The 16,442-nt window shown below is 30.2% G+C and overlaps 2 protein-coding genes across 2 annotated transcripts in view; one reads left to right on the top strand and one right to left on the bottom strand.

Annotated features, from left to right (window-relative positions):
• Window positions 1–1,973: 1,973 nt before the first annotated feature.
• LOC108903362 (adult-specific cuticular protein ACP-20-like) lies at window positions 1,974–3,052 on the top strand. Its single transcript, XM_018705508.1, has 3 exons — window positions 1,974–1,985; window positions 2,523–2,621; window positions 2,738–3,052. Exons 1-3 carry the CDS (start codon window positions 1,974–1,976, stop codon window positions 3,050–3,052), a joined length of 426 nt encoding a protein of 141 aa, XP_018561024.1.
• Window positions 3,053–6,555: 3,503 nt separating this feature from the next.
• LOC108903361 (adult-specific cuticular protein ACP-20-like) overlaps window positions 6,556–16,442 on the bottom strand; it is a 10,208-nt gene continuing 321 nt past the window's right edge. Inside the window, exons 2-5 of the mRNA XM_023457272.1 lie at window positions 15,976–16,158; window positions 14,109–14,373; window positions 7,012–7,160; window positions 6,556–6,738 (exon numbers count right to left, since the gene is read on the bottom strand). Of these exons, the coding sequence (XP_023313040.1) occupies window positions 6,556–6,738; window positions 7,012–7,160; window positions 14,109–14,373; window positions 15,976–16,158 (780 nt within the window). The remainder of the gene's footprint in view (window positions 6,739–7,011; window positions 7,161–14,108; window positions 14,374–15,975; window positions 16,159–16,442) is intronic.

Genomic DNA, 16,442 nt, shown 5'->3' with positions numbered 1-16,442 from the left:
ACGAGTAAACATCAATTGTGGAGGAGTACAATGAAAGAAAAATGTTAGAAGTCAAAATTTATTACATTTCTAAACGATTCTGTAAACTTAAAACAAAACAAAAAAAAAAAAGGTATACTTGTCGAAATTCGGCAGCATGTACCAATTTCGAGAAAAATTTTTCGAAAGTTGCACAGATGTTTTTGTATTCTGCGCAGAACGGGCTTGTTCATTACATATTATTTATTGAAAATATTTTATAATCAATCAAAAAAACAACCAGATAATAAGGTTATGTGAAGCCGCGATACGGATTTCTTTTGTCTACGGCCGTAATGTATTTGCCAAGACACGGCCCTGTTATATACTGCCTCGACCCCCCCCCAAATCTTGACGTCACCAATATTGATGATTCGTTTACAATGAACAATCACAAACCGTTGTATTTACGCTCGAGATAAGGCGACATCAGATTTATTGAATAGAATCTCGTGAAAATTGCACCGATCACAGAATGTTGTGTTTTAATGTAATCTTGATTTCATTGTTTTAATAAGTTTTAATTTTACCGGAATTTAATTGCCAACGTACCTTAGTTTTTATGAAGTTATCACTAAGAGCTAAAGTTTGTAACTTTATTTGTTCATTTTTGTGTGGGGAATGTCTCCTTAAATATTATGCACTTTCGCGTGGACACTCCGTATATATTGTGTACCTATTCAAATGGAGTAGCTATTAAATAATCTTGAGGTCAAAATATTAGTCCAAATATAACTTAGTCCAAAGTTATTTCATTCACTATCTACAGTGTGTTCAAGTTTTTAAATAAATGCGCAAATATCCCGAAATACAGACGTAGATTAAAAAATGTTAATGTAATCAATGTAAAACAAAGATATTGCACATAATAAATCTAATTAAAAATATTTAAACACCTGGAATTCAAGCTAATAAAAATGCATCATACAATTTGGAAGTTGATAGTCAAATACAATATGTACCTTAACGATATGCCAATATATATGGTTGTGATTCTACATGGATATTGATGACGCATTGCAGGACCGAAACTCAAGAGAGCTCTTCTCTTTCGAAATGAACGGGGATTTTAAAAATAATTTTATTTGGTAAAGAAACCATTGGCGTATCATTTTTTTCTTTAAAAACATCAAAGTCAGTGCCCATACGCACGCCACTGTTGGAGCTAAGAATTACGTTTGTATTGAAAAATATGCGCCTCTATTAACTATCACTACGTACTAAATATCTCTGAAATGTCTCAAGCAGTTTCGAAAATATTAATTTCTCCTAAAATTTTAACAGTCCGTATTTTCACAACGGAACATTTTTGGACCATAGTTTATAAAGTATCCTATCATTAAATTGTCCATGTAGAATCGCATCTTTATATTCGCATATCATTAAGGAACACCATGTATATTTCTTAAGGCAAATAGTGATTATTTTCATTTGTTATGATTTTCAGCATCTCCTGTTAAAAAAACATTATCTGTTTAATTTTCTCATATCAATGAATGTCAGCACTTATTTTCTTGATAATTGTATCTAAATTGTTTATTGTTCAAGTGGAAAGGAATAATTTGTAGTTCCTACTAAGCAGTACACACTATTAACTATAATTATTGTGTTTTCAGTTGCATGTTTCTTGACTTAAAAATAGTTCAAAACATTATTTTTGATATAATTCTTTAAGTTTTTCGGTTAATTGCTTCTAGAGTTTACTTAGGAAACATATATCTTTTGAATCTGACGCAAGCTTAACCGAACTTAAGTAACGTTGAGTGTTATACTCGTATTCTAACGAAAGCTAAACCAAGCGTAACAGAGAACAAAATTTCAAGTTTAAAATTTTTATTTCCATACATAAGTGAGCGGTTTGGGCGATATATAAATAAACCCCTGAAATGTGATAACATCAGTGTTGTACAGACTTCGAAATTATTATAATAATTCACAAATACCTAACAAGAAAAATGATTTTCCACGTGAGTATATTTTTGATAAGTAATATTTTTCAAAATAGATTTTATCAAATATTTATTTTGCCTTAAGGCATAGACGAAATGTTAGAAATGTTTCTATTAAATTAAACAATTTTGAATTAAAAAATTTCAAAATATATGAAGAATTTACGGGATGGTCGATTTAGACTTTTTAACGGTCTGGAGATTGTTTAACCAGCGATATCCGATATTGAAATCTGCAATAAATGTCTTCAAAATGTTCTTTAACAAATGTGACTTAGTTTCTATAGGTACATACTTAATTTTTTTTCTCTAATATTAGAATACACTTAGTTTTCCATCGATATACCAAAATTACATATTGATATTATAGTTCCCATAATATCAGAAATTCTCTTTTTTTTTTGGCTTCTTTCTGTGTCTCAATACCAAAATTAGAATCATCAGTTATGTACGTTATTGAAATTTAGATCATTTTCCAAAGAAAAAAATAAATATTTATGAGCTAACCAAATATAACCGTATTAAAATTGTTTCTATTTATTTTCTTACTTTCAGACTATTACCGTCGCAACTTTATTCGCTGCAGCCCATGCAGGACTTATAGGAGGAGTCGGTCTCACTGGAGCTGTAGGAACTGCTGCTGTGGACTTATACGTAAGTTTTTTTGTTAATCGTTGACGACAGTGATAATAAAAACAACAAGCTTCAAAGAGATAATATACTTACATATATCTCCACAAGTTGTCATGCCAATGTCTACATATTTGCAGGCACCTCCAAAATACGAATTTTCCTACGGAGTAGGCGACCCCAAAACTGGAGACCAAAAGGAACAATCCGAAGTTCGAGTAGGGGACCTGGTAAAGGGACAGTACTCCCTAGCTGAACCCGATGGTACCATCAGAGTGGTTAAATACACTTCCGACGGCATCAACGGCTTCAACGCGATAGTAGAAAGGATCGGCAAAGCCGTACACCCACAAATTCTGGTCCAAAAGGCTGTTGCTGTTCCGGTCGGTGTTGGAGTTGGTGGAATTGGACTAGGCGGTCTAGGAGGTCTTGGACTTGGTCTCGGTAAACTGTAGACCATTTTCGAGGGGAATTGTTTCGTGATATCGAAGATAACCTCAGGCATGTTCATCGTTGTTACTCATAGCTCAAGTTGCTCATCTCATATTTATATTATTTTTATATTATGTCTTAGATGTGCTATATTATGTACATAGTAGATAAAATAAATGAATTTTATAAAAAAGAATATCATATTATTCCAGTTTTACTGAAATATTAATGTAAAAACCCCCCCTACACATTGCAATATGCGGTGATCGACTGTTCCATCAACTCCAGGAATAGTGAAACCGGGTATCTGCGTCAGCTGTTCTACACACATTGAACATGGTGCATCGATTCTCAGCAGTGTAATGCTTGGATTTAATATTCACAATACATGAATTTAAACAATATTTAAAAATTCCGTTATAACATTTCGCCATATTTCAATGTATATAAGGGCTTTAAAAGATCAACTTCTTAGATTTCTAGATGAAAACTTCAATCTTTCCCAATAATGTATGTTAAAGTTGAAAATATTCATCGGTTCCTCGATTATGTTCTTATTGAAAGTAGCAAGTACGTTACTATGTACATCAAAATATTTGAAATACATTCTATAATTAACTACATATCACTTATAGGAAATGTGCAATCATTTTCCACAGATATATTTATTTATAAAATTAAAAACCTATGTATGTACATACAACGGTCCATTACATATTTTGTATTCGTTTTTGTTCAGCGTTTTTTAAAAAAAAACAGTCTATGTGTCTGACCAACATATGGGTGCATACTGCAACAATTATATACTTGCATAATACAATAAACTGTGCTCAAAAATCGTTCAAATATGTAATGCATTTGAAATATATGGTCAAACTAGTTCTACATCGAGAAGTTCAAGAAATGCATTTAGGATATGCAAATTTCTAATCTACTTATTCGCATATTGCGTAACAACTAAATACTATAATATTATATTAATATTATTCCAATGTTAATTGTTATCTTTCTATGAAATTTGCATACGTATACAAAGTTTAAGACATAATAATTATGTGAATTAGATTTTGTCTCTACAATTATAACATTTTTATTGTCTACTAGCTGACCCGGCAAACGTTGTGTTGCCATCTTGTGGAACTGTGGATGGAACAAAATAATATAAAAATCGCGATTAAAAATCAGGGGTTGATCGTATAAGGGTGAAAATTTAGAACTGTATGTATTTTTCAATGCTGAATCATGAAAAAATAAAAACAGAAAATTTTGTCCAAAAAATAAAAAAAAAATTTTGGGGTGGACCACCCTTAACATTTAGGGGTATGAAAAATAGATGTTGGCCGATTCTCAGACCTACTCAATATGCTCACATTTCATGAGAATCGGTCAAGCCGTTTCGGAGGAGTACGGGAACGAACATTGTGACACGAGAATTTTATATATAAGATTAATCTCGTCGCTCTTGAAGTCCTCTAGTTAAGTGTAAAAATACTATTATATCTCTAGTATCTTCTGAGGAAATGAATATATTCAGCGATATTTTCAGAATATTGAGTGAGTGAAATTATATTCAGTGTAAAAAATTGTCATTGTCAAAAAGAGTCAACTGAAACCAGCTGTATTGATATGAACCCGGTTACGTTTTGTGCCACTGGAGAAAAATTATGTATTTTATTTTATATGGTGTCCCTGTTTCAGTACATTTTTCCATAGTTGTTCTCACTGATTTAACAGTAATTATAGTTTTCATATTATTTAATTATTTATTAAATTTAGTAAGTGGCTATTTATTTTTTGAAAAACGAAATTATTGGGATATTTACTATAACAATAAATTGATTAATCTTTAAAAATTGTTAATTGTACTGCAAGTACAATGTGCATTAAAAAATTACAAAAAAATATTTTTTTGAGAAAAATTCCGCTTGTGTAGTTACTTGATATCTGCTCTATTGATCTGAGTTGAGCCATAATTTTGTCATGATACCATTTTATTAATTGGACAAGTTTTTAAATTTACGGGAAAAATGTTCGATGTATGAGTGCGCTGAATAAAAAAAACCTCCAATTATTTGCCAATTTATTTTCTAACCTTATTATTTTAACAAATAATAAAAAAAATAGAATTTCACAACAAATAATATTTACAAGTATATTTGATAATAATATAATTTATATATGTTCCTAAATATTTTCCTTGGTTAGCCTTAAATGATTTTTAAAATTAACTCCATACTTTAGTGCACCTTTTTCCACTTTTTATTTTTTGCATGGTTGACAAGTGGTTGACAGTAACCGTTTCATAACAAACATCCTTTCCAATTTGAAAAAATACAAATAATTGATCAAATGATCCAGTTTGAATTTTTTTATCTCATAAGGTAGGTTAATAAAAAATCATAGTTGGGTATATTTTAAGAAGCTGATGACCAAAAATCCTTATCAGTTTTTGTCTATTGAAACTACCAATGTTTATTTCGAAAAAATTACCCCTTTGGAATATCCTGCTCTTCTAATGGCGTTGTTTCATTTGACAGGAATTCAAATGAATTCGATTACTTTTGATAGAAGAAAGAAACTGGAGAATTTTTTAATTTTGATGAGGAATATTCTCCTTAACTCTTGACAGGCTCTGTAGGTATATGATGAAATTTAACTACAAGTCACAGTCTATATGGTTTATGTTTCAAAACGGTTGTGGACTTGTTTGGGTCTGTTTGTAAGAAAATTTGATTAGCTGATCCTTATTTTAATTATAAATTCATATGTTGAATAGAGCACTGTTTAGTTCTGTTTTCTATTAGTTGTATCTTTTAACGCTTCTGCTAACTCAAATTATAATTTTTAAATCAACTTCATATTTTCTTAAATAAAAAACTTCTAACATTTACGAAACATGATATTAAATGAGTTTTATTTAAAGTTTCTTTAAATAGGTGAAATTTAAAAAATAAAAATTAATAAAGATTAATTTCTAGTTAGCTAAAATAGTAAGTACTCTCTAATAGTAACTACATATTATATTTTTGCTTAAAATTAAAATAAACATTTATAATTATTATTGAACAAACAATTTTATATTCAACATCTCCAAATTTTCTATGTAACTAAACTAAGCTGCTTTTTGGAGCAATAATTTTTATACATTATCTTTAGTTTTCAATTTCCTACCAAAGTGTATCATGGGCATCATGGAATAGTCAGATTCTTGAAAAACTTCATTAATAATTAATACATTTTTTTGCCCACTTATTATTGCTTATCTGCTTCATCTTAAAGGAGAACAGGAACAATACAGCATAATAAACGGTCTTTCGAAGAAAGGTGATTTTGGGTATATTTAAGGATTTTTAAAATGTAAAGACAAAAATACTGGAATAGCTTTATTGTTTTTATAAAAAATAATAAAACTAGCTTCGCATGATAAGGTACGACGTACAGAAATAAATATGAGATGAGCAACTATGACAGGTGAACACAAATTGAGAGAAAATCATCATGAAGTATGGTCGGTGTTTTAAAACAACTATAATCCGAGACCAATGGCCTTGCCTCCAGCTATAATCCTTGACACTCGAGTAGCCCTATCCTTTTCAGCCAAAGCATATTCGTTCTTGGTTATGTCACCGATTCTTGATTCTATTTGTTCCTTCAAGTCGCCGGTGTGAGCATCTTCAACTGCATATTTGTACTCGTATTTTGGAGGAGCCTGTGTAAACAGTAAGTATTAATATTTCTATGGTTACTTAAATGTAAGTTTATGTTAATCGAAATTATGCCGACACATTGTGAAAATTAATGTATTAAGGAATACTAAATGTACTGAAAACAAAAAAGTTGAAAGTAATGCTGCGATTCAAAATTTAAGTGCAAGTGGAAGGATTGTATAAAGAGTAATCTGAAATAAAATTCGATATAGGTATGTTTGTATCTACACTTTCAAAATAAATTACGGATATAAGGTATTGCGCTTCCAACTCACATATAAATCTACAGATTTTGTACCAATGGCAATTCCTCCTCCAAGTCCAAGACCTCCAATACCTCCAATACCTCCAATACCCCCAATTCCTCCAAGACCTAGTCCAAGTCCTGTACCTAGTCCCGTTCCAAGTCCTATTCTACCAAGTCCTAATCCCAGGGCTCCGGCATGAGCCAAGGCAAGAAGGCTTGCAAGGACAGCTACCTACAACAGATTAAGTGGTTTCAAATTGAATCTTTACCAATATTTTAAAGTCTAATTTGAAATAAAGCACATACTCCTAGCAAGAAGGCCGAATCAAATTTGATTATGTTATAAAGAAATCTTAGAAACTATATGAGACAGAGAAAAGATTCAATGAACTGAAACTGAAGAAAGAACTGCAGAATTTAATGTGTATTAATATTCTTTAGAAAACAATATAATTTTCTATGTTTAGAATTAATTTAGAAAAAGAGTTAAAGATCTTTGTCAAAATCATTTGTAAATAACTCCATTGTTTGTGACGTGATTCGCTTTACAGTGGTTTGTTTAATTTTTTCACCAAGATTTATGGCCTGTTAATGAATTTATTACACGAAAATAGTTCTTCGCTACGTCAAACCCAGTTTTCATCTTTGTAGTAAATATAGCCAGACAAGATACAATTTTACCGATTTTGAATTTGACAAAATTTGATATGGTGTCTATAAAGAACAAAGTTTCCGTTATTTTCTCGATAACTGTTAAAAAACTGACTATGTCACTGAAAAGCTCATAAAAAATTGCATCATAACGGTTTAAGGATTTTTTCAAGCATTTCAGATGATAGAGATTTTTTGAAAAAGTCTTATTTTTAAAGAAAATCCAAACGAATTCATTTTTGACAAAATATTACGTTGATGAATGTAGACAAACTCATAAAATAATAATCTAGCATATATTTTTAGAAATTCTCAAATAATATTGTTTCTATTCATATTTAGGTGTACAGGGTGATTCACTATAATTTGACTTGGCACATTAACTTTTTTGTTTTTAGAGTTATAAATAAAAAAATGTGAAATACAAAAGTTATACGATTTTTTAGGTACATAATTTTTGAAAATGATAGTAGAAAAACAAATGAAGTCCAGAAAAATAGTCGTGGATGTTAACTTTGTTAATTTAAGTGGAACATTCTGTATACCTATTTTTACATATTGGGATAGAGCGTTCCTTGTCGAACATCATATGTCATGGTTGGGTCCATTTTTAACAATAAGCGAGATACTATTAAAAAAAGAAAATAAGGCTTTTTATTAAGAAAATAAGATATGTGGTAACTGTTAGACCTCTTTCAGGCATTAGTGCCTTTTTTCCACTACGTAAGGATTAACAGATTTAGTTGTAATATATTTGACATATCGGACATTGATACGGTCCAAAATGCGTATAGGTATTTTAACTAAATCTCACTAATTAGTCCGTGAGAGACTTAATTACTCATGGACATTTTTATATGGTAGGCCGTGACAGGCAGTAATGTCATGACAACATTGTTGTTGTTTCATAGTTCGTATCATTATTTAATTAAAATGGGTTACACAAAAGTAGAAAATTGAAATATAGGAATTACAATAGAGTATGAGAAATTACTATATTTTAATTTCTATAATATTTATAGAAATGCCTGAAAGAGGTCTAACAATTATAAGATACATTATTTTCTTAATAAAAAACCTTCTTTCGTTTTTAATAGTATCTCGCTAATTGTCAAAGATGGACCCAACAAACCCTATATACAGGGTGTCCCATTTATATTAACAAGTTAACATCCGCAGTCATTTTGTTTGGACTTCACTTGTCTTTCTACTATCAGTATCGAAAAAACTTCATAAAAAATTGTGCAACTTTTATATTTCACGTTTTTTTATAAATCTATAAAACACAAAAAGTTAATGGAGAAGTCAATACATAGTGAATCACCCTGTATGATGTAAATATAAGGTGTATATATTTTAAAAGGTATACATTACAATTATGCAATAATGTTTTATACAATACAATTAAGGTTTCGTTCAATTTCGTTCAATTATTGAATGTAGGTATACATGTAAATTATTGGATATATAGAAAATTTCTCAAAAAATCCATACGAAATATGTATTATACTATTTATATGCTTAGTACAAATATTTAGTGATTTCTCAAATTTTTCGCTAAACGTAATCCAAAATTTCAAATTAAATTAAGAAAAAATTATCTATTTAATTAATTAATTAATTTAACTAATTCATATAGGTATCAAAATTTCCAATTTTTGTACAGAGAGGAAACTACCTAATTTTCAGATCCTAAGTCACAGTAGAATATAATATGAAGGCAACATTATAACTAAAAAATAAGTTCAATCTATTAAATTCTCTTCATATCAAAAATAATAATAATAATTTAGTTAATTTACTTAACAATAACTTGAATTTAAAAGAATCGGTATAATTTACATACAAAGTAGTTTCACCTATTACTTATGCACCAGGACTAATGCCATTAAAAGGGTTTCTTTGTTATATCTTACTTGGGCAATCATTATTGATGACCTGTTGATGTGAAACAACCGGGACTAAGGCACAAACTGATAATTTTAACAAACTTCACCTACATATATATAGCAAAGCCTAACTTTACATTCACTAATATACAAACCAAATTTAAATCAATCTTCTGATAGTAATGCATGAATTTGAAATAATTAGGGATTTTTTAATTAGAAACCGCACCGTCATTTCGGGGTTGACTGTAAAAATTTTCCCCAGTCTCACTCGGTGTGAACATGTAGGTATTAAGCGCATACAAAGTATTATGCAATACTTTATGGCTATTACACCTATGTAGGTCCATATCTTGGCTGACCAGAATGGCTTGTTATTGTTCATTGAATTACTGGGTGGACAAGTTGATTTTTAAATATTTTCAGCAGCAATTTCCTTGAAGTGGCGACCAAAATGTTGGAGGAAAGTAGGTGAACTAAATGCAAAGTATTTTTTCGACATATCGGTTATGAAATGCATTGAAACTTAGTTCAGTATACTCTATTCACTATTATATTATATTATTCTTTGTTGACTGTTGTATATTTTTCAGTCATTAGCAAAAAAATACATAATTGAGGAACACATTATTTGTAAACCGATATATTCAATATCATACAGGACGTTTACTCTGAAAAAAAAAAGTTGGAAATTACTAAAATAATGGAAATGGGTTACAACCATTTTTAAGATACAGGGTGTTAAAATTAAAAAATATTTTTATTCAAATATCTCTGATAAATATTTGACTTATATGAAATTTTAGCCCATCATATAACTAATTAAGGACAAAAATTCATTGGAATGTACATAAATACAAATTTGTGAACCAATGGTGATGGTACTGGAAGGCACTCTCAATGAAATCCAATGAAATCTCAGAATTTCACTGCAAATTAGATAAGTACTTTTAAGGTCTAACGTTATTTCTCATAAAAAGGAATTTAATTTTCGAAAAATTATTTATGTCAGAAAATCTATAGAATTTTTTTCTTCAATATAAAATTGCAATGTATTATAAATATGCTATTTATCTATCTCGTATCCTTAATCCATATTTAATGACTTTTTTGGTCCTTTGGCTTGAGGGGTATGAAAAGTTTCAACTGTCAAAAGTAATTTCTGTTTACAATTTCAGATGAATAATTTTCAACTAAAATTTTTGTGTTTTTCGAGATATCCTAGAAACCACTATTTATGTGTAAATGTCCAAAAATATTGGCAATCGTGTTTATTCACCGAAGTGGGGAATTAATTTCTTATAACTATTTTTAAAGTAACGGATTGGTGGCAAATAAGCAGCTGTTACGTCATATGACATACGACAACAATATACAGGGTGTCTCACTAAGGTCGGCGAGGTATGATATAAGAGAAAGTTAGGTCCTAGAGTTTCGAGAAAAAAAAAATCATCAATCGACCAAGAGAAATCGCTGGAAATAGTTTTCAAGTTCGGCCGCTAGGGGACGCAATCTACATGCCAAAATATAGAGTTGAATTTTTCTCAGAAATGTTTCCTATTCAGGTATATTAAATACTTAGTACAAATATGGATAGCCGAATTCATTGCGCATAACTTTTGTTATTGATATTTTGTACTATCTCTCGGTAGGAAGGGTGGGGGAAGCCCCTAATGTCTGATCAGAAAAATGCATTTTTTGAAGGATTGACTAAACAAAAGCCCATAGTTATCTCGTTGGAAAGGTCTTTTCGTGCTTTATCTCGTGGAGAATGCGTAATGTCATTTGCTTCAATAAGGAATCCTATAGATGGCATTATTTCAAATGAATTCCGTTTTTTTTTCTCAAAAATTTTAAATGCAGTGCTATAGTATGGTATAATTTTGAAATTTCTTAAGAAAGTGTTGTTTATTTATTGGCGCTATTTATCTAAGTTTAGGTTGTTTCACGTTTTCTTAAAAAAGTGAAATATCAAGATAAAACGCTAACAAAAACACATTTAATTACCAAAACAAAATGCGTTTGTAAACGAACCTACCTAAACCCACGCCAATGACTGATACAATAACAATCTTGGAAATAATAACAAAAAGAATAATAAACAGATATTGGTATTATATAAAGAAAGTACAATTTTAACAAAAGTAAATATGTTTGTGGGTACACATGTTCGCAAGTGACCCATTTTTAAGTACAACGTCAACAGCGCCATCTTGACGCCCGGACGCACCAGAGTTCCCGGAAGACGACCTTGGCGGATTGGCGCCAAGGACCAGGTACTTCTGCGAGCGACTCCACGCCAAGGGAGACTCTCCAGCAAACACTCGAACCGACAACACGTATTTTTTTCACAAGCTTAGTTTTCAATAAAAATAGTTTATTTGTACCGTTGAGAGAGCGTTTTATTTTTGCTGTACAGCGAAAGCAACCCTCAAGTCGGTGACCCCAACGTGATCTTTCACCCGACGTGATCTTTTCAGTGAAAGTACGACAATTTGTGCAGTTAGAGTGGTTTTTATTACGCGGAACGCAGCAAGCAACATGAGCCTCAAACAAGAAAACCACGTCGAAAATTACACCCGTTCAAAAAATGCTCGAAATGCATACCATTATTTTCAATGCAGGAATTTAACCTTCGCTGCGTGTTTAGCGTTCCCTAATATCGTACCTCGCCGATTTTAGTGGAACACCCTGTATATCGCTCTTTGCTTAGAATTAATGTAAAACTATGGAAAATTTTCGGAAAAATTTTACGTGCTTGCAGCAAACAAACTTTTAAAGAAAATTTTATTCGCAAAAAATATTGTCAAACTATAGCAAATTAGAAATAATGTATGAGTGACATTTATTTCGATATTTGTTACCACTTATACGCAAAATAACTTCTACTGCAGTAATATCAGTAATATGACTGTGGGCAAAAAGATGGCGAAGTTAGGCACTTCACAGTAATTTTTGCTGCGTATTATAATACTACACATACTCAAAATTGTGAAAAACTTAAGTTATTTGTCATAGTTAGGATAGCAGGTTGGTGATAAGCAACAAATTTGAAATGATAACTTTAAAAAGATGTCAAACAGTACAGTTCATCTGGGGGTGGTGTGAAATTAATACAAAACAATGTACATACTTATTTTTTTATTTTAATATATAGCCATCACAAGATACAGTTACAAACGATGTAGCATATTCATATGAACGGAAGCTTTTGGAACAAATAAATAAATTGCAATAATTATTTTGTTAAATAACAACATTATTAGGTACTTTTTGAAAAGAAGGTTCAGGTCCAAGTAATATTGCTTAAAAAAATTTCAGCTTATTTTTATATATAAATATAGGCCCGTTTTTGTATATCTTTAATTTATTTCACATACAACTTTTGTAACAGAGTATACCTATGGCACATTACGGTACCATATCTTAATAAAAATTAATAAATAACAATAATTTTTATTGCAACAAAATATATTTGTTAGTATGGAAATAATTTATTTTTTCTTGTCTAGGAAAAATAAGACAAATGGTACATCTAAAGCAATATTATTTAGAGAATCTTTGCTCACGATAACAAAATTTGCAGAGCAATAAACAAAATTAGATTCTAAACAACAACGTAATAAAATTTTGAGATACCTTTTAATTTAACTTCTCCTAACTATATGACTGAGAAAGAAGTGGCAATAAAGGACTTTTTTCTCAGAGAATAGGTAAATATTGTGATATAAAATTTTAGACTTGTTTTATTTAAAAGTGTGTTATCACTAAAAAGAAAGTACGACCGTTACAACTTTTTTGAGGCACTATTTCCGTTCGTGTGATTGAAGTAGGGAGTACTTAGGTAACAAAACAAAACGATAAGTAAAACTATAAAAAACTATTTTCACAACTTCTATAATTATTAGAATATAGAAGTTGTGATAATAGTTTTTTCATAAGGTGTCATTAAAGTATATTCGTTTTAGTAAATACTAAATTAAATTTAGTATGCATGGCTTCCTGAAAAACTGAACAAACTGAATTTTTTGATATAAAGTTAATAAGTTATAAATTTTTTCATCTCCATTATAAAATGTTTGTGTATCTCAGCAAGTATAGAGCAATGTTGATTTTAGGAGGCAATTTAAGTTTTACATTTCAAATAATAATAATATCGTTTTGTACCCAACAAAAAATGTTTTCTTCTTTAGAATAGTTGTTAGGTATTTACTAATCGCAATAAATTAAAATGAAACATATTTTAGACTATAATATTTTTTCAAACACATTTTCGTGGAATCGAACTTATAAGGATTTGTATCCTTTATTGACTGATGATCCTTTTATTCTAGGATTCTGGAGACAACTTGCTTAGTTTCTTGTACGTCAAACAATTATAAGAAAAAATGCCAGCAATTCCGGGAAAACATTTATTGTTTCCATGTATACAATTATTAAAGCTACAATATATACAAAACTATAAATAATAAATTAGAGATGAGCAGCAAGTATGACAATCAACGATATGGAAGGCGATGAAGAGGGCGGCATCAATGATAAAAGTCAGTCAGTTCCTATGAGTTTCACACGGTCTATATCAGACCATGACCTCCAAGTCCGATTCCTCCAAGAGCAACTCCATGACTGGCGACGATTTGAGGATGAGCAGCGTGTCCTATCCGGCTTACTACAGCGTTGAAGCCATTATGAGGATCTGCCGTGTATTTAACGACGCGAATAGTGCCGTCGGGTTCGGCAAGGGAGTATTCGCCCTTAACAGTGTCACCAACACGAACTTCGGCTTGCTGCTTCTGGTCACCTGTGTGGCCGTCCGCCACTCCATATTTGAACTCATAATGAGCTGGAGTCTGTAATTAAAATACATATTTTAATTAAAGACATGTGCCAATGTCTTCTGCGGGAAAGAGGCGACAAGATATTATTTTTTATCAAAAATGTTTAACTCTAAACCTTTAGTAGATAGGAAAACCATTTATAGACAGTAGTTTTCTATTTGTAACACCTTCGTAATTATCAGGAAATAATATTAGCAATGTTCCTAGTGTATTAGAAACAGATTCCAACATTTAGAGAGAGGCAATCGCTTTGATTCAAAACAATGAATTTTTAGAGGAGTAACTGTGACAATTTCATCCTCAGTTTTTTTATTTATACCATCTAGAATGTTAAGGGAAAATAGGTAGGTTTAACTTTGATAATTCGAGAACAGTTTTCGAGAAAATCAGGTTTATAAGTGATGACGCATTTGCAAAATTGCATAGTGCTTGTCGCATATACTGTCTGATACTTCAAAGAATAAGTAAAACAAGGACTTCAGTTGTGTTATCAATTGAAAAAAGATTAGTTCTTCTTATGGAGTGGCAGGTAAACGCAGCAGCACTTTTAAAAAAATTAACAAATTGTTTTGTTAATCTGTTCAAAATAAGGACCACGTATTTGGTATTTAGTTATTTACTGTGTCGAATTTAGACTCACCAAATCAAATTCGTAAATATGTAAACAAATGACTAAAATTATAGGATTCTATAAATTTCTTCATTTCTGCATAAAAATATACATATAATAATAAAAAGTTCCAGAAAAGAAAAAATTTAGTGAATAAGTAGAAATCAGAAAGCCAGAAAGAGAATTGAAAAAATATGTCGAACAAAAGAACAAAAGAAAATAGACGGTACAAATAAAAATAAACAAAATACATTAAAATATTAAAAACTATATGAGGAAAAAAAAAGAACATCTACATACATTAAATCGAAAATAAGAATAAAGTATTAGAAATACAATATTAAGAAATATTAAACTTTACTATAGATTTTTATACAAGCTTGTGAAAGATTTTAAAAATAGCAACCCGTTTTTAGTGCTTGCAATCGAAAATTTTGAAAAACACTAATGGTATCGAAACTAAGATATGGTTTAACTTAGTGAAATCAAAGTCATTGTTGAGTCCTTACAGCAAGAAAGGAATATAGATTATGTTAAAGAATTGGTAAATTTTTGTAAATTTCCGTAAATTATACATATTACATCATTTTGTGCTTTTGATGAATTTCATGACTTTGGAAAAGTTTTGCCAACTCTAAAGTAGAAACAGTGTTAATTAAATATAAAATATAAAATTTAATTCCCAATGAACTACCGAAATTCCGTATATCAGTTTAATGATGGTGTTGAAGTTCATTAATTACAAATACCATTTTGTCTGAGATATTTTTAAGAATATAATATGCACATATCCTAAATAATATTAAAAAGATTTTTATATAAACCCAAAGCCAAATTTCTTCTGAAAAATATAATTCTCTATTGTTTAACAAAATTCAAAATTGATATTGCTAATTTTTTTATACATTTTAATAATTATAAACAGTATATCACTGTATTAATTTATTTTTGTTTGTATTTTTCGATAAATTTAAATTTTTGAGATGTAAAAATCAACGACTTACGTGAACGTCCACTACAGCAGGTCTTGCTGCAATTGAAACTCCATGGCCCAGACCTAGTCCCCCTAATCCTCCACCTAGGGCCAACCCTCCTCCTAAACCTAAGCCTCCAACGCCCAGGCCTCCAGATACAACAGAAATTGCACCAGCTTTAACTGTTGCTATAACAGCAATCACGGTAAAGATCTAAAAAGAAAATTACCGTTATTTCCTTTTAAGTGCAGCTGATTTAAAAGTTTTTATCTAAAAGTACTATTTTGTCTCCTTGTTACGCTCCAAAATTTAGGAAAATTTCTGTTGTGACGAATAAATTGAGTTTAAGAGTAAATGGTCCTAAATTATAATAATCACTTCCAAAAATTGTTGTGAATTTATTTCAATAATTTCAAATTAAGGAAAAAAATATGTGGAAAATGAATATTTGCTAAACCGTATAACTAATGTATTTGAATCTCAATATGTTGATAAAA

The sequence above is a fragment of the Anoplophora glabripennis genome, unplaced genomic scaffold (genome assembly GCF_000390285.2).
Source record: "Anoplophora glabripennis isolate ALB-LARVAE unplaced genomic scaffold, Agla_2.0 scaffold75, whole genome shotgun sequence".
Taxonomy (NCBI): domain Eukaryota; kingdom Metazoa; phylum Arthropoda; class Insecta; order Coleoptera; family Cerambycidae; genus Anoplophora; species Anoplophora glabripennis.
This window is presented reverse-complemented; position numbering and strand designations above follow the sequence as displayed.

Bases quoted from the DNA above. Each gene is read 5' to 3' on its own strand.
- LOC108903362 (XM_018705508.1), top strand. The intron at 2,622-2,737 runs GTAAGTTTTTTT...ACATATTTGCAG, and splicing joins CTGCTGCTGTGGACTTATAC to GCACCTCCAAAATACGAATT.